This window comes from Vespa crabro, chromosome 9 (genome assembly GCF_910589235.1).
Source record: "Vespa crabro chromosome 9, iyVesCrab1.2, whole genome shotgun sequence".
Classification (NCBI taxonomy): Eukaryota; Metazoa; Arthropoda; class Insecta; order Hymenoptera; family Vespidae; genus Vespa; species Vespa crabro.
Genome location: NC_060963.1, coordinates 1,837,501 through 1,857,500, shown reverse-complemented (window position 1 = coordinate 1,857,500; position 20,000 = coordinate 1,837,501). Strand labels below are relative to the sequence as shown.

The 20,000-nt window shown below is 31.4% G+C and overlaps 1 protein-coding gene across 6 annotated transcripts in view; it reads left to right on the top strand.

Moving 5' to 3' along the window:
- Positions 1-20,000, top strand: part of LOC124426569 (GAS2-like protein pickled eggs) — an 87,421-nt gene that overhangs the window by 26,606 nt on the left and 40,815 nt on the right. For all 6 annotated transcript variants that reach the window (XM_046968405.1, XM_046968404.1, XM_046968402.1 and 3 more), the window contains one exon: positions 10,936-11,466. In XM_046968405.1, coding sequence (XP_046824361.1) covers positions 10,936-11,466 — 531 coding nt within the window. The remainder of the gene's footprint in view (positions 1-10,935; positions 11,467-20,000) is intronic.

The window sequence follows — 20,000 nt, the reverse complement described above, 5'->3', positions numbered from 1 at the left end:
AATTAATTAATTAATACTTTCGTATAGCCTAAAGAAAAAGATCGATAATAATAATTAAAAATAAACTTTTAATTTATTTAATTATTTAATCAATTAATTATGTTTAAGAGATTACATTTAAAAGGTTATATTTTATTCCTGTATTGAAGTAACTCGATATTAATTTTCTTTTTTTTCTCGACGATCGTGGATGTATACATTTTTTTCATAGTCGAAATAATAAAGAATAAGAGAGAGAGAGAGAGAGAGAGAGAAAGAGAGAGAGAAGGAGATAGAAAGGAAAAAAAGTAATAAGAGAAGGTCTTTGTTATACTTCCGAATTGTTGAAACGTGACAAGTCTAGTTTCAAACGAGCGTCGAGACGGATTAGCCGCGGGAAGTACACGGCATTTTAGTTGAAAATGAATGATAAAGAGAGATAGAGAGAGAGAGAGAGAGAGAGAGAGAGAGAGAGAGAGAGAAGAGACGAAGTGTAAGTACTCATGTCGTCTCTCGCTTGAGGTGAATGATCTCGTGCGAAAAAAATTTTGTTTGTTTTAGACCGACGTTCTCTCTCTTTTTCTTTCTCTTTCTCTTTCTCACTTTCTTCCTTTTTTTCTTTCTTTTTTTTTTCTTTTTTTTCTCTCTCTCTTTTTTTTTTTTTTAACGATTCAAGTCTCGCTTCGACTTTTGACTTTTGACAATCCTTTCTTTACCGCCGATATATCAAATTATCAGAAAAATAATTAATTTTATTAAATTCAATAAACAAATTTTATACGTTTGTTAAAAAAGAAAAAAAAAAAAAATCGTAGAGAGTTTAATTTATTATATAGACGATATAGGATATATTATATAAATACATAATTAATTAACTTACATATATATATAAAAATAAAATAAAGGAAAAGTACGTTATGTTAAAATAACATAAATTTTGTCATTGCAAAATTTCCCATAAATTTCTATCAATAGAATTTAAATGCACGACGTAGACGTCTATACTGTCTTTTAGTTTTCAATTTAGAAAATAACATAGAGAGGAGAGGAAACAATTTGAGGACTATGTGTGATTAATAGTTTCAGATAATAGAATAAAAGATCAAGATAAAGATAGAAAATCGCAATCTCGAAAGGTGTCCACTTCTTGGATGTTTTATTATTTTATTTTTTTTTTTTTTCTTTCTTTTCTTTTCTTTTCTTTTCTTTTCTTTTCTTTTCTTTTTTCATCCTCGCATATCTTTCAATATTCTATAGTTGCATTATAGCGAGTGACTAGGAAACGTTTATTGCTATCGCCCATGTCGTTCTGGAATTCGTTAGCTATTAATTTACCTGACGCTCGAGATAAAGGAACGATAATTCAGTCAGACGAAAGCAAACTTTTCTTTTACCCTCTCATCTATCTCTCTTATTCATTTCCCCCCCCCTCTCTCTCTCTCTCTCCTCTATATCACTCTCTTTGGTTATCTCTGTCTCTCTTTCCCTGTCTCTGTCTCTGTCTGTCATTTTCATCGGGTATCGGAGAGCAAGTAATCGACGTTAAGCGACCATTAAGCAATTGAGAGCAATTATGGCAGCGGAGAGCAAGGAGATATCGCGTTGCTACTCGTAATTAATGTACATTCATGTTCCTTTTCGTACTATCCTATCGCTTTCGTGTCTTTCAGCTTATTCATCCCTCCTGACAAATGATATATATATATATATATATATATATATATATATATGTATATATATGTATATATGATTTATGCTATGTGACAGAACTATAAACGTTACAAATCAAAATCGATTGTGATTATTTATATAATGAATTCTTTTTTCTTCCTTTTTTTTTTTGTTTTTTCTTTTCTTTCTTTTCTTTTCTCTTATCCTATTTATTTTTCTCCACGACGTAAATAAATATTCCGAGAAAAAAAAAAGAAGAGATAGAGAACAGGGTTGATGTTGCGATGTAAAAAAAAAAGAAAAAAAAAAAAAAAAAAACTGACGCTGTCACGTTATTATTCTTCTTCTTTTTTCTTTTTCTTCTTCCTTTTCTGTCCTTTTCTCTTCCTTTTTTTTTTCTATTTTCTTTTCATATCTTTCTTCCTATATCGTGAACAATCTGCGTGTTACAATGTTATTTCACAATAACAACGAATGGCACAATTATAATACACTACGAGTACGATTGATATCAATTATAAATGATGAGGGATGTTAATTTGTTCCCTTGTTTTATTCTTTTTGTTTTTATTTTTATTTTTATTTTATTTTATTTTATTTTATTTTTGTTTTTTTTTTTTTTTTTTTTTTATCACGATTAAATGCGGATGAAAAAAATAATGGTCGACCTTTTCGTTTTTAATGAATTTCGTGTTCCATCCTTTTTTTTTTTGTTTTTTTCTTCCTTTATTCCTTCTTCCTTTCCCCCCCCCTCTCTCTCTCTCTCTCTCTCTCTCTTTCTCGATTACATCGAAACGGAGAATAATTTGTAACATATAATTCGTTACGTATTAACATACGTACGCCACCCTCTATAATATATCTCTAATCCATTCTAATCCGATATATTTCTAATCGTCGTTCACATGCATGCCCTGTTCTTTTCTTCTTATAAAGGCGTTGTCACGTTGTAGTAAAATAATGGCCTAGATAGAATTGGTACAGTAAAATGAGAGATAGATAGATAGATAAATAGAGATAGAGAGATAGAAATAGATAGATAGATAGATAGATAGAGAGAGAGAGAGAGAGAGAGAGATAGAGAGCGATTGAGAGAGAAAGAATACAAATGAACGAAACTGGTAATACTCGAGAGCTCGTTTTACGAATGGCCTGTCGTTTCAGGGCGAATGTCGATTATAACGTTCGGTCAATTAAGTTAACGATAACGGCCTCTCAGTTTCGTTACAACTAACCATACAGAGATAAGATTCTTAACGTTAAACGATCGCGCTATTAAATTTCATTTCTATTTCAATGCATTACAATGTTTATCGGGTTTCAGAATAGAAACAAAGTCCGTAATAATGTTTCCGTTTCGTTCCATATAAACCAGCCTTGTTGCTTTTCTCTTTTCTCTCTCTCCCTCTCTCTCTCTCTCTCTCTCTCTCTTCCTTTCTCTCTGTCTCTTTACTTTTTCTTTTTGTTCAACGATCATTAAAATCCCTAAAAGTCTGCCGAATTAACGAAGTTAATTCATCATCTGCGAGAACTTCAAAATTTCAATTTCGATTTTGTCTTTTTCGAAACAATTTTTTTTCTTTGTTTCTTTTTTTTTTTTTTTGTTTTTTCTTTTCTTTTTCAACGACAAATTTCTTTCTCCTTCTTCTTTTTCCTTTTCATCGTAATTTTTCGTTGTAAAATTCCTTGGTATTTTTTTTTTTTTTTCTTTTTTTCTTTTTTTTATGTAAAACACTACAATAATATTAAGAATAATTCTTAAAGAGGAAGGATTGAGGGAGAGGGATGGAAATAGATTTGGGAAAAGTTCAGTTAGGAACGTTTGGGTCGGTACCGTTGTATTAATAGAAATGATAGCAAAGATGAATTAAAATGAAAGATAAAAATAATTGCGCGTTGAAAAGTGTTGAGAGATAGATAGAGACAAAGAGACACACACAGAGAAAGAGAGAAAGAGAAAGAGAGAGTGAGATAGAGAATATAGTGGAATGGTTTTAACAAGGACCAATTTATAATGTAGAATGTGCAACGACCATTTTCATTAAGACCATTTCGTTCTCTCTCTCTCTGTCTCTCTTTCGTAGTTGTAGTAGTAGTAGCTGGAAGAGACGTTTCGAGGGGGTCATAGGCCACGTAATGTGACATCCTGCTGTCGGTCGACTCATCTGTCGAGCATATTAACATATGCGCTACTTCTCTCTCTCTCTCTCTCTTTCTCTTTCTCTCTCTCTGTCTCTGTCTCTCTATCTCTCTCTTTTTCTTTTTCTTTCACTCTCATCTTCCTCTCTTCTTACCAGTGATTCTCAAATCGCAGTTTTGTTTATAACAATAATCATTTGTACAATGACATTTCTATTTTATCCCTTGATCCTTCCTTTCTTTTTTCTATTTCTTTTCTTTTTTTTTTTATTTTTTTTCTTCTCTTTTATTCAAAGAGAATTAATTAAACGTTATCGCGACGAATTTTTAAAACCACGTCGCGTGGCACGGCAGCACCTAAACCCTACGTGATCGTCTTCCCTAATCGATTTTTACGTCAGAAGAAAAGAATATCTAATTTCTTATTCCGCGTAAGTAACTTAGTATAAGTACTTACGCATATACGATTCTTATTTTTGTTTTTCTTTTCTCTTTCTGCCTTTTCTCTTTTCTTTTGTTTATTTTCTTTTTTTTTTCTTTTTTTTTTTTTTTTTTTTTACATCGATTATTCAATCCGATTTTACTTCGAACGTATCTTTCTTATGAGTGGGGGTGAGGGGTGGGGTATAGAACTTAAAAGGTATATAGATATATAGATATATATTTAGTTATCTATGTATATAATCTCTCATCTTTTTTCCAAAGTAAATGAAAATGACAAGAGAACATTTTTTGCGATCATTTCCGTTCTCTCTCTCTCTCTCTCTCTCTCTCTCTCTTTCTATCCTTCTCTGGATTGCTCGAAGAGATTTATTATCTAATCTCTTTTTTCCTCTCTCTTTCTCTCTTTATTCATCGATAAGAATGACTTAAATATCTGTTGGACGGGTTAAAAGGAGCAGAGTATTATCTTAAAAAAAAAAAAAAAAAAAAAAAAAATCTACGACACTTGCTAAATCTATGACTAATGCTAAATTACTGAAGATAAAAAAGAAGAAAAAAAAAAAAAAGAAGGGAAAAGAAAAAGTTCTTCTCAGATGCTTTTAACAAATGAATCGATCTCTTTTATCGAGACTGCTGTTTTTCTCATGCTTTTTCTTTCTTTCTTTTTTCTTTTTTTTTCCAGATCGTAAAAAAAAATTTTCAACGTTTCTCCCAATTTCTCTCTCTCTCTCTCTCTCTCTCTCTCTCTCTCTCTTTCTCTCTCTCTCTCTCTGTTATAAAATTATTAATGGTTATAAAATTATTGTAAAAAAGTTTCGTGAAAGTGAAATAAGATTAATCAGATAATTTAAAGTCATCTAAGAACTTTTGATCGATCCTGTATTCGATCGAAAGGAAAGAGAGAGAGAGAGAGAGAGAGAGAGAGAAAGAGAGAAAGAGAGAAATAGATAAAGAGAGACTAACGTCTGTTGCCCTCATCTTCTGGCAAATAAAATTTCTCTTCTCCCTTTACTCCTTCCCCAATTCTTCATCATCATCATCCCCATCCCCCTTTGCTTGCGCTCGTTCATAGTAATTGAGTGAAGATATACAGTGAGATAGACCGAAAGAGAGAAAGAGAAAGAGAGAGAGAGAGAGAAAGAGAGAAAGAGAGATAGATGGAGAACGACTTTGATGGTCCTGTTACGCTGATCGTTCGCGTCTCGTTTGATAATTTCATGCGAAGATAACTCTTCTGTAGAGTAATCGTCGGGCGTGCGTGTTCTAATATCTATATTATACCATTGGGATGTGCGACGATATGATGGTAGCTGGGTTTGTATAGAGAAAGAGAAGAGAGAGAGAGAGAGAGAGAGAGAGAGAGAGAGTATAGGATGATGACGACCGGATGCTGTTAGGTATGATTTTTTACGAGTGTGTGCGTTAGGGACAGACAGATAGACCGACCGAACGACCGACCGGCTGTGCTGTAAAACAGGGCGCGCATAAGGCCATAGGCCTTATGAGTTACACGTGCGAGAGAAACATGGTCCGACATATCCATCACACCCTTTCTTCAAAAGATTTTTCGTCTCTTATTTCCTTTTCTCTCTTCTTTTCTTTTCTTTTCTTTTCTGTTTTTTTTCCTTTCTTCTTTTTTCCTTTTTTTTCTTTCCCTCCCCCTTTCGAAAACAATAACGAGATGGTAAAACCTGAGAGATGATAAATTGACGATTGATAAAATTCTTTCACTACTTATCTCTCGTTTATTTCGAATAAATTTGTATTTAATTTTGTACGAGAAAGATTGTAGGAAGAAAGAAAGAAAGAATTTTAACGCGAAAGAAATTTATGATATTTCATGATGATCCATTGTCGATCGAAAATTTGTTACTGCATTGATTTAATATCAGAGAAAGAAAAATTATATAATATTTCATATATATTTATGTACAGTGTGTATTTGAATTTTTTCAAATTTGTGATTTGAAATTTATGGGGATAAAAATTAATGATATTTTAACGAAGAGAGAGAAAGAGAGAAAAAGAGAGAGAGAGAGAGAGAGAGAGAGACATACAGAAAGATGTAGAAATTTTTAAGATGCGATAAAAAATACAAAAGAGATATTTTAATGAAATGTAAAAATCAATTTCTTCGTGTAATAATTAAATAGAAAAAGGTATATGACAGTGTTATGTATAAGTATGGACGTATCGCGCAGAAGCAAACGCGCGTTTGTTTGAACTTTGCTTACATTCGAAGACTGGCACGCGAGTTGACTATATTGCACTCCCCGTTCTACGGTCTCCGTTCGCCTCGTGGCCCACGTACTTGCATTCCTGGCTCGATCAGGGCGCCGAGATGTTATTGGAATCTTTGAAATATTCGGCTTTGCCCGATCCCACGTACGGTAGCTTCGCCTTTGCGAAATGTTTCGAGCGTGCGCGTTTCGAATAACGAATACAGGACGATCGATGTCCGACGAATTTTCAAGGATTTAATATATATATATATAAATACGAACATTGAAATCGCCAATCACGAACGTTTAAAGAATAAGATAAATAGGATTCGATAAAATTTTTATTTATAAAGAAAATAAAAATAAATAAATTAATGTATATATATATATATATATATATATATATATATATATATATAATTTTAAAAGAATTACTTTAATTCATACTATAAGATATGGTAATATTTATATTAAAAATGATTCAATCCAATCGTTATTATATATCGCGATAATGTATAATTAATTGAAGTCAATTATTAAAAATATAATAAAAGTTTTAACACGTTCGAATCGTTGCTTCGATTAATCCAAGAGTTCACTCATTGGATGATAATAAATTAATTTGCATATGAGGTTGCATTGCCAAGAGTTCATCAATCGATCATTTATTTCGATCATCGTCTTTCGTCGTTAAACGTGTGGATCTTGTACGAGTAAACGTATAATGGATATAAATATATATATATATATATATATATATATATATATAAATACGTAAGCATATATATGAATAATATTCTTACGGTTAAAGGTTACGAGGAGAGGATCAAAGCACACCGACTTGCAATCGGTGATATCGATCGGCATATATGATCGAGAGATTTCGTCCTTCGATAATAAAATTCAATATCAGGTCTCTCTCTCCCTTTTTTTTATGTATGTACATATATGTGCGTGCGTGCGTCTGCGAGTGTGTGTGTGTGTGTGTGTGTGTGTGTATGTGTGCCGAGAGGGATTCTTGTACTCGATTAAATCACTAATTAGTCTCGATCGTTTTTGATTAAGTTTCAAAAAGTGACAAGGACGAAAGAGAGACAGAGAGAGAGAGAGAGAGAGAGAGAGAGAGAGAGAGAGAGAGAACAATTTTTCCATTCTTTTTTTCTTTTTTCTTTTTTGTGATTATACATACATATTTTAATGGAGCAAGCCCCAAAATAGGGAGGAACAATTAAAATGAACTGTGAAAAAGGATGGAAAGATATATAATAATAATAATAACAATAATAAATGAAGTATTGTGAGTGAGAATAAAACGAAACGATTGATCGAAGATTCACGTCTCGCGCGTTGTGTATGCGTGTGTCGTGTTACGCGCATGTTGTTAGTAGCCAAGGCTTGAAAGAAAAAGAGAGAAAGAGAGAATTTCTTTCGTGTGTGCGTGCGTGAATGCGTGCGTGCGTGCGTGCGTGCGTGCCTGGTGAAAGGTTTTACGAAGAAGTTGGAACCCTCCAAGTTGGATCGTTGCTCTCCTCTTTCCCACCTCCTCTTTCCTCCTTTTCTTTCCTCTATTTTTCTTCTTTTTTCTTCTTTTTTGCACCTCTCTCTCTCTCTCTCTCTCTCTCACTCTCTCACTCTCTCTTTTTCTTACAGCTTCGTCGGCCGTCGTCGTTGTCGGAACACGCGAATGAAAAGACAGAGAACGAGCTGTCTCCGGCATTGCCGTTTTAATAATTAATTACCAACGACGAGCGATTTTCTAAGCGCAAGCTCGTTAGAAACCAACGCAACGAGAGGACGTAGAAATTATTCGTAGCATTGAATTTCTATTTTCTTTTCTTTTCTTTTTTACCTCTCTCTCTCTCTCTCTCTCTCTCTCTCTCTCTCTCTCTCTCTCTCTCTCTTTTTCTATTTTCTTTTCTCTCTCTTTTCTTTTCCATTTTATTTCAATTTATTTTCGTAATACGTAACGTTAGTTCGTTCGTTCTAATATAATCTAATACTCGTATGAAATATATTGTATAGAAATTATTTTAGTAAAAATAGAAAGAAAAATGGAAAAAAAAGAAAAAAAGGAAAAAAAAAACAAGAGAGAAGGAATGAGTGATGGAAACTTTTGTAAATAAAATATTATAAATTTTTACACGATCGATTCCCGTCCGTCCGTTTAATCGACAATTCTTTTAAAATATATATCATACAATCGTATAGATATATTTTATTATCGATATTAGAAGTTTAATTTCAAATGTCATTAGAATTAGTCGCGTTAAAATTATACGTATGGAAATAAATATAATACGGAGAACGTATCTATTAGAATTTATAAAAGAAGTAAAGAATTTTTGCAAAATAAAAATAAATTTTTCATTTTAAATCCGATCGACGTTCGTGTGAGTTTTCGCGCGCGCGCGCGCGCGCACACACACACACACACTTATATACGGATGAGCATTCACGCGCATTCGAAGATTGTATATATATATATATATGTACGTGCATACGTTGAATATAATTTTATTCGGGCCGTGTGCAGAAGAAATGCGTGCTTCATTAGTCACGATACGTCGAACCGTAAACGGGCCGCGATTCGCTTATTAACGGGTTGTATTAAAAATGCGTTACCGTCGCGTACCCATCGCGAATCCAGTAAATTTTATTCTTATTAGATACGTAAACTACCAAGAACAGTCAGGGATCTAATCGTTGCTCCGTTGCTTAACTAAATCTTGGAACAGAGCAAATCCTCCAATTCTAAAACGATAATAAAATTAAAATGCAATATTATTTCTAGCGGTAAAATTACGACCAGGTAAAACTTATTAGTAATAGTAACGTAATAGTAATGGTTCGTGTCTCGCGTCACGTTTAATAACTGCTTTAACGTTCGTTTTCTTCATTACCACCCCACTTACCATCCACACTCCATCCTGTCCACCGTCTTATCCGTCTGTACGTCAGTTGGTCAGTCAGATCATTGAGAAAAAAAAAAAAAAAAAAAAAAAAAGAAAAATTCACCGTTCGATTCTCTTCGATTAGGCCAATGACTTTCTAATATAGACGATGTTCACGAGAACAATTTTCGAAGCTTTGCGATTGATTATGAAGAATGATTCGGGGTAAAAAAAAAAAAAAAAAGAGAAAAGAAAAAAGAAAAAAGGAAAGAAAGGGAAAGAGGAAATGAGAAATGTTCAAGCGTTCCTTCGTCATACGATTATACGGATAATTACAAATTATAACTCTTGAGAGATTCTTTTTGAGCGAGCTTTTCTTTTTTTCTTTTTTCTTTTTTTTTTTCTTTTTTGTCTTCAAATTGTCAAACGACAAACAAGCCTTAAGCGTTACGCGCAAGTTTAAAAGGAATTCTTCAAAAGGAAAGAACAATCGATCTTTTAAAATAAGTCTAAGAACTATTTGATCGCTTGTTCTGTAAATAAAAGAGAAAAAGAAAAAAAAAAAAAAAAGAAAATATACGGGACGCCTTATATAATTCTAGTACGATTATTTTGTTTGTTTATTTGTTTGTTTGTTTGTTCGCTCGTATTCGTCGTCGACGTCGAGACTGATCGGTCGATCCTAACAAAAAAAAAAAAAAAAAAGAAAAAAGAACAAAAAAATAAATAAAAAAAAAAAAGAAAAAAATTCAAGAAATCTCGACCTTGCACTTTACACGTCTACGTCATTGTTTATTTTTTTGTTTCTTTTTTTTTTTTTATTTTTTTTATTTTTTGTTATTTATTCATCCACGAAAAAACTTCGACGCGTCGGCGTCATTCTTTCACGCTTTCCTTTCTTTTTTTTTTTTTTTTTTCTTTTTTTTTTCTCTCTATCCCTCTCTCCTTCTCCTCATCATGTCGATGCATCCTCCACAGATGTCAATAAAACGCGCCGGAATCCCATTATCTCGGTTGGATGCGAATTAATTTCGCGTCGTTTCTGATGGCCTCCTCCCTCTCGCTATATATATGTATATATATATATATATATATTTGCCTCTCTCTCTCTCTCTCTCTCTCTCTCTCTCTCTCTCTGTCTCTCGTTTGAAAGCCGATTTCACGGACGAAAAACTTTCTTCCTTTACTTTGTAAGGGTTGAGAGTAGAAAAAAAAACAAAAAGCGAAATAAAAATAAAAATAAAAAAAAGAAAAAAGAAGAAAAGAAAAAGAAAATAATACGAGAATTATTCGTGCGTGATATTTCATCGGTTGGGCTGCACGCTAATGCATAAATCGTTTGAAGTGTAAGCCCGTCAAAAAAAAAAAAAAAAAAAAAAAAAAAAAGAAAAAAAAAGAGAAAAAAAAGAAGGGTAAAAAAGAAAAATCTTGGTGCGAATCAATCGTAGAAAATATTTGAAATGGTTCCAATATGTACGAATATACAAACGAACGAAAAAATTGCAATGAAAATTTGTTTACGTTCGATTAATTTATTTCTATATTATAATCTTTTTTATTTTTCTTCTTTCGTCTACTTTTTTTTACAGCACGCAAACAACGTAAGGAAGTCAGCAGCTGAATACGTGGCACGTAGACAAGCACGAAAAATTTCGATGACGCGTTCGATAACGTCGTCATTGGCTTTACCTATGTCCCAATTGAGCGACGTAGCCTTTTTACCAAATGCAAAAGCTGGAACCTTTTTTGCCCGTGACAACGTCTCAAATTTCATTGGTTGGTGCCGTAACAGTCTTGGTATCATCGAATGTCTTCTCTTCGAGACCGACGATCTGATAATGCGGAAGAACGAGAGGCACGTGATACTCTGCATGCTCGAGGTGGCGAGGCGCGGTGCAAAATTTGGTATGCTCGCGCCGATGTTGGTCCAAATGGAAAGACAGATCGATCGTGAGATCGCTGCTGAAAACAAAGCTGCCAACGGTACGCAAACCAATGGTAATTCGAACGAGGACAGCGACGACGACGAATATGCCGACATGCATCAGGAAGAACCTTGCCTCATTTACGGTCCCCAGCCACAGATCGTTACTAACGATCTCAAGAGTCTCGACGAGATGGTGAGTGCTTTTTCTTTATCTTTTTTCTTTTTTTTCTTTTTTTTTTTTTTACTCAGAACTCCTTTACGATACTAATATTGTGTCCAATTATACGTGCATATATGTATATATACATATATTTATATAAAACTTCGTCTTGGTTTCATTCGAAATGTATCTATGAATGAAACTGAAAGAGATTTTTTTTTTTTCTTTTTTTTTTTTATAAATATATATGTCAATGGATATCGGGTGTTAAGTATATTAACATATGTGTATATATATATATATATATATATATATATATATATATATATATATATAAATATAAGTATGTGTGCAATCGAATGAAATCAAAAGGAATTTTTATTATTTTTATCAATCGACATAATGAAATCAATTTAATCTGTGCATTATCGTTGACGGGAAAGGAATGAAAATGCATTTTATTCTCTGACAAATCACATTTGTATCATTGAATTTCGTCAAGATTGATTGTTGCTTGAATGAAAACGAAGAAACGTATATAACTTGATTTCTCGTTAATATGAGAAATAATTGATATTGGCGATATCTCGTAAAAATGAATTTTTCTCTTTTCTAAGTATTACTTTTTTTTTTTTTCATTTCTTCTTTTCTTTTTTCTTCCCCCATACCACCCCAATTTTTCTCTGTTCGCCTCGATCTCTCTCTCTCTCTCTCTTCTTTTTTTATATTTTTTTCTTTTTTTTATTATTATTATTATTATTATTATTATTATTATTATTATTTTCTTTTTTTTTTCGTGAGAGAAAGGACGTCTGTATTCTCGACCGCGAAAATAACTCTTGCCCTTACAAGCGTATCGGAGTTATATTTATGGCGCTGCATCGCAGCTCGCCATTAATATCTCGAGATCGGGAATAACAGAGAGAGAAAGGGAGAGAGAGGGGGGGAGGGGGAGGGAGAGAGGAGTGTAAGTGCTCTGTCTCTCTCTCTCTCTCTCTCTCTCTCTCGTCTCTCTCTTTCTCTGTCTAACGTTGAAAGGCTACTGAAGATTGGAATGATGCGTGGTTGAGGTAGGAGAAGAGGAAGAGATGGTGGGGAAGAAGAAATGGCTGTTTTTAAACAACAACCCTTTTCCTACTCCAGTATCCGTTAACGAGTCACTCTCTTTTGTCCCACCAATGTTGCCCGACCATTCACGATTCTTTTCTCCTGTAATAGTTAAAAGTCGCGACTTCTCGTCGTCATTCCAGACGATTTCTTCAATTGCGTTTCTTCCTCTCTATTTTTGTCTTTTTTTTTTTTTTTTCTTTTTCTTTTCTTTTTCTTTTTTTCTTTCTTCTCCCTTTCATCTCCCTTACAAACGAAAATTTTTATAAATGATCGTCGTCATTCTTTTTTTCTTTTTTTTTTTTACTTTTTTTCCTTTTTTTCCTCTCTCCCCCCCCCCCCTCTCTCTCTCTCTATCTATCTATTTTCCTTGTTTTATTTATTCTATTCATTTATTTATTTTCTTTTTCTTTTATCGAATTAAAATTCTCTCGAGCATATTATAATCGTAGTTACGTATAATATATCATTATCACGATACGATGAACGATATGCATTTATAAATTCAATGTTTCAATATCTATTGAAGTCTCTTTATTAAATCTTATATATATATATATATATATATCATAAATATAAATGTCATCATATCATTGATTGACAAAACGATTAATTTATTATATAAATTAATTAAAGTGTATGATTTTCTATATTCGAGATGTATCTTATCGTGGAATCAATGGGATATTTATGAAGAAATAGAAAAAAAACATAGAAACGACTCTTCATCTCTATCTTTCTCTCTCTCCTCTCTCTCTCTTTTTCTTTTTCTTTTTTTTTTTTTCTCGTGGCTATGTGAGAAGATTGAAAATATAAAACAATCGAGTCGAAGATATCGATACTTAGTTGACTAGAGGCTAGCACGACGTCGTCGTTAGTGTCGACTCGTTACGTTGAAAAACACCTCGCCGTAGGGCTATATGGGTATATATTGTGTGTGTATGTGGAGTGTTAAGGGTGGGAGAGGAAAAGGGTGTCATATTTGCCTTTTACTTGGATAAGCACGCGCGCGTACGACCGACACGCTTCGGACACGCGTGTAACAACGACGATTTATATTGAAGATACGAAGCGTACAGGTGTCTATGTGTGTATATGTGTGTGTGTGTGTGTGTGTGTGTGTGTGAGAGAGAGAGAGAGAGAGAGAGAGAGAGAGGCTAAATCAGCACGACATTTCACGAAGCAGAAATTCTTTTCTCAGGCTTCACCTCTAAGCCGAGACACGTTATCGCATCTCTTTCATTCTTTTTTTCCTTTTTTTCCTTTTTATTTTCTTTTTCTCTCATTTTCCTCTTTTTCTCTTTTTTTTTTTTTCCCCTTTTTTATTTCCTTATCTTTCCCCCGTGTCGTTTTCTTTTCTTCTCCTCCGCACTCTTACTTCTCCTTTCACCGAGCAAATTTCAGATAAAAGAATCACAAATCGTTTTATTTTCTTCCAAAATCCATTTATTTGGATCAATTGTCATCGTAATCGTCGAAATGAATATACGTAATATTAAATTTGTAATGTCTATTCGATTTATTTATTTTTTTGTTTGTTTGTTTGCTTGTTCATTCGTTCGTTCGTTCGTTTTTTCTTGCTTGTGCGGTTTAAGTATTTTTTATTTTCTTTTTTTCTCTCTTTCTCTCTCTTCCTATCTTTCCTCACTTCCTTTCCCTTTTATTTCTTTATTTATTGTTAAATCTTATTGATAAAATTAGGATCGAACGAACGAACGAACGACTAGATGAAGGGAACTCGATTGTATCCTTTATTTTATTAGATATTAATTAAGATAAGATTACTAGATATTAATTAAATAATAATCAGAGAACGAATGAGGAATAGTTTATTTATGTGGGCGGATAGAACAGTTATAGATTATTAACGGGAGGATGAGTCCCGTTTATTTCTATGCTCTTTCGAACGTAGCCTTATGGATTTATGTACATAACCGTTTGCCGTTTATATTTACGCGTGAAGAATCGTGAATAGGAAGATAGTAGGAAAGGAAAGAGATAGAGATAGAAAGAGAGAGAGAGAGAGAGAGAGAGAGAGAGAGAGAGAGAGACAAAAAGAAAGAAAGAAAAAGAAGAAGAAGAAGGGACTCCAGAGAGATTCAGTACGATTCAGTAATACGTATATGTGTATATGTGTGTACGTTCGTGTTTGTGACTCTGTGGTTGCAACCGCAACGATGCAATTGCATTTGAACGAGATGCATCAACATGGGAAAGATATAAGAGGTGGAAATTGTAAAGGGATGAGGATCAAGAGGGAAGAAGAAGTGAAAAGATAGAAGTAGGGAGATGGTCTTTCTCGTAAGAATACACGCATATATATATATATATATATATATATATATATATATATATATATTTAACCAACATCTTCTTTTTCTTCTTCTTTCATCTTGCTACTTCCTTTTTCCTCCCTTCTTTTCAATCTTCTCACCCTTACATACGCGTTGCTTTAATAGAAACATGTCAGAAGTATTATATCCCAGCTGGTAGGTACTACGTCGTTTACAACATCGTACATATGTATGTATGTATGTATGTATGTATGTATGTATGTATGTATGTATGTTTGTATGTATATATGTATATGTACATACATATGTACATATGTATTGTTTGATAGTTGATTCTTTATACGATAGTTTTGAAAATCTTCGCTATTGTAAAATAGTACGGATAATAATATTCTTAATGTTATTAAATATTCGCTTGATTATTTTACAATTTACAATTTACAATGGACTATTTAAAATCTACAATGGACAATTTAATATGTCCAATTGACAATTTTAAATAATCAATTGAGTCTGATTTTTGAGAGATACTTTGATTTGGTTTGGTTTCGTTTGATTTTTGTCCCTTTCTTTTTTTTTCTTTTTTTTTCTTTTTTTCTTTTTTTTTTCTTTTTTTCTTTTTTTTTTTTTTCGTCTCTTCCCTCTTTTCTCTTTTCTTTAATCTTTCTTTTACAAATTTTTGAATATTCATTACAGGATCAGGCTGAGATAGTTAAAAGTTCAAATAATGTAATCGAATTAATGTAATCGACTTTTTAACGATCGGTTAGAAATTTTTTTTCATTCATTTAGGGTATTTTAAGTTTCATCACTATAATGTAATACATCATTTTCCTATTAAAAGTTATTTATGTTAAAGAGAGAGAGAGAGAGAGAGAGAGAGAGAGAGAGAGAGAGAGAGATCGTCTTTGGATTAATTATTTGACAAACTAATTCTCAGTTTATATTTATTTAGTGGCTTTCTATTAGCTACTTCTTTAGCTTTGAAAATATTCCTTGGAATATACTTGAGAGTACGTTCGATAAGTTAGAAAAGTTACATACGTCGTTTATTTAGAAAACATTAAATGCTAGTCACGTTATTTCATTTAGTAAAACATCGATGTTACATCGCTCGTCAATATACACCAAACGATTATTCTTTAAAATATTTCTTTTTTTTTTTCTCTTTTTTCTATTTTCTTTTTTCTATTTTCTTTTTTCTTATCCTTATATTTTTCTTTCTATCGTATGCATACAACAACAACCAACAACAACTTACGTGAACATAAGTATCTCGTTTGCCACTTGGCGTTTTATGCTGAGTACAACTTGGTTAGAAGTTAGAACTAGAGACATACAAAGAGAGAGAGAGAGAGAGAGAGAGAGAGAGAGAGAGAGAGAGAGAGAGAGAGAGAGAGAGAGAGAGAGATTCAAACTCGACGTAGCTGAACTTTTCGCATAGTTTGTTTTAGATAGTACTCTCGAAAGAAGATGTGGATTTTCTGTCCATCGAGAGAATAATAAGTCCTGATTCGATTATATTAAATTCAATTATGCGTATCATTTCTTAGAACGAATGTTAAATCTAGATATAATTTGTAAAAAAAAAAAAAAAAAAAAAAAAAAAAGAAAGAAAAAAAATTTCAATTCACGCTGAACGAATTCAGTTGTCATTTTTCGCTATATTGAAAAACAAATAATTATTATTTTCTAATTTAGTAGATTTACTTAAATTAAAATTGAATTAAAATTGAAAGAAAAATTTGATTGAAAAGAAAAAAAAAAAAAATATATATATATATATATATATATATACGTATATTGAATTCGTCAGTCGAATCGAATAATGTATTGCTTTTTCATACTGTTTTAAGAAAAAAAATTATAAAATATTTACTATAGAGTTGAATTGATTTAATTAAAATTAAACAAAAATTGAATGACTTATAATAATAATAATAATAATAATAATAATAAAATTTATATCCGCTGTTCAGAATTTAATTATCATTTTTTACATTGATGAAAGGAAAACAAAGCTCGATATAAAAAAAAAAAAAAAAAAAATGGATAATGAAATGTTGCGCGATGGAGGTTGATAATAAAAAAAAAAAAAAGAAAGAAAGAAAGAAAGAGAAAAAAAATGAAAAGAAAAGAAAAGAAAATATTTGAATACGCCTGAATGAAGAAATCTCTAACGAGGAGAAATGATTCAAACATATATTTCGGTTCATCGATTTCTCTCGAGCAAATACTTTGAACGTTATTTGGGGTGGAGAAGTATAGTATGTTACTCGGGGGAGCAGTACAGTCGATTAAGTTCAACGTTGTGGCTCAACCGATCAACAAATTTCGCGTTATTACGAAGGGATCAATTGGATGGACCACAGTTGTGGCGAATCACATATTAACTTACATATGGAGAGTTATGTACAATAAAATGAAATAAAATACAATACAATATAAATAAAATCTCTTCGAAATTTTTATTCAAGGGATGAGGAAAAGTATTCGAAGATCGTCGACAATTTTCGACTATTAAATAATTCGAAATCGTTTAAAATTAATCAAAGAAACTTGAACTTTCGTTTAATCCAATCAAAATTAAAATATAATAAATGTGATTAATGTAAAATAATAATATCCGTATATATATATATATATATATAGATCATTTAAAATCGATCGAGATTAATACAATGTTTACTTTGATTTTTATGTTTTATCCATTTTATGGAAATATAATCAAAATATATTCTTCGTACGGATAAATAAAACTGTAGTTATAAACAATATAATAAAAAATTAATATAATAAAAAAGTAATTGTTACATAAACGATATAACAAATGTTATTAAAATTATCAAAACATTATAATATTGTAATCGTTAATACTTGAGGAAAATTTTTTAGCTTTCACGGGTATGTTCCAGATCTTTCAAAAAAAAAAAAAAACTAAGTGTTTCAAGTCATTCGATTATAACGCGAGGACGATAAATTTCAATAAGTATAATGAGGATAACAAAGAGATCATTGTTCGTGATAAATCGACTTCGAATATTAACATTATATTATTATCGTTATATAAATCTTTATCTCTAATGCAACTTGAAAACAATGGGTTTAACTATATTGGAAGTATTCATCGTACTTTATCTAACTATATTGAACTTAATCCTAACCCGATAAATTTTTATAACTCTCTTCCTCTTTTATTATATATATATACATTTTTTTTTTCGGAAGCAAAAAGTAGTCTTGAAAAACCAAAAAAAAAAAAAAAAGAAAAGAAAATTGAAGGAAAATATAAAAACGAAAGATAATAATCTGATCGAGATTTCTAATTGTTATAGATAAACAAAAGAAAATAAGTGTCATCCAGATAAAGATAAACTTCACTTACACGTTGAAATCATCTGTGTTTTATATAAATATATATCTATATATCGATAATAATCGAATTAAAAATCCGACGACCTTGCCTGGTCAAGCTTTTGTTATCTTTACGATCGTTAGTTGACGTAAACGACGAAGATAATGATAAGGCATACATATTTTTTTTTTTTTTTTTTTTTTTAATCGATAGAAATGAATCATTGAATTTTTGTAAATTACTTTGTAACACTACGAAGAAATTCTCTCTCTCTCTCTCTCTCTCTCTCTCTCTCTCTCTCTCTCTCTTTCTCTCTGTTTAACAGTATTAAAACGAATTACGATGATTTTTGTTCTCTCTCTCTCTTTTTTTTGTTTTTTTTTTGTTTTTTTTTCATTTTAATTTTATTCATTCAATTTAATCGAAAAAAGATTTTCGAAAAATACACACGCACATAAACACACAAATATATATATATATATATATATATATATATATATATATATATATAAATGAAAAGACTTCTTGTCCATGTTATTTTACTTTTAATTTTTTCAATTTTTTTACTTTTTTTTATTTTTTTTTATTTTATCTCAATTATTATTTTCGAAATCCCATCGCCGGAGATATTTGTTCTCTCTTATTATTATTATTATTATTATTATTATTATTATTCTTTTTTATTAATTTATTATATATCTTAATTAAAATTCACGTTGAACACTTTGTTCATTAATTAGTAATGAATTATTCAAACGCGAATTTGTCATTCGAATAATGAAGAGAAAGCGTGTGAGAGAGAGAGAGAGAGAGAGAGAGAGAGAGAGAGAGAGATGAGAGAAATATAATTACAAAATGTTATCGGAAGAACAAATCTCCATTTCTTTTTCCATTTTTCTAGACTAACAAAGATATAGAACTTAATTGGGTGTATCCTTTGACCCGAAATAATTCGGAAATCGATTTTGGCACCCTTCCTTTCTCTCGACTTTCCTTTACTAGGAAAAAGGTTACTCCTGTCGCTCGAGGATAACATTTATTTCTTTCTCTCTTTCATTTATTTCTTTCCTTTTTTGTCCTGAGAAGAAAATAAGGAAAGAAAAAAAAAAAGAACAAAAAAAAAGAAAAAAAAAGCATAAATTCAATGTATCCAAAATCTTCGTAGGTATGAAGAAGTGCGTGGGACGTGGAAAAATAACGAATACGACGACGTAATATCTCGTCATGTGCTTTTTGTCGTAAGAGAGTTGAGAAAGATAGATAGAGGTAAATATAGAGAGAGAGATAGATAGAAAAAGAGAGAACCGGTATCGAAAATGTGCTCTATGTGCTCTAACGTAAATGCTCTTAGTGCTAATGAACGCTAAAAACGAAGACGATCTTACAAAAGATAATAAGTAGATTTGACGCGCTATCGCCAAATTCTCAAAGTTCTTGTCGATAATTGAAAAGAATTATTACGTCTCATGGTTCGATGGTCATTTTGATTTTTTCTTCTTCTATATTTTTTTCTTTTCTTTTCTTTTCTTTTCTTTTCTTTTTCGTTTTTTGTTCTGTGGTTTTTTTTCCATTTTCTTTTTTCTTCTTTTTTTCTTTTCTTTTTTTTTTTTCTTTTTCTTTTTTCCATTCGATAAACGAGCCCGACGACACGTCGAAATAAATAAATTTCAAAAGGTAAACCCAGTCGAATCAATTTGTCTCTCTTATTTATATTTTTATTATTATTATTTTAGCGTACGTTTAAATGAATAAATTAGAAAGAAAAGAAAAAAAAAAAAAAAAAGAAAAAAAAAAAGAAAGAATGTTAATCG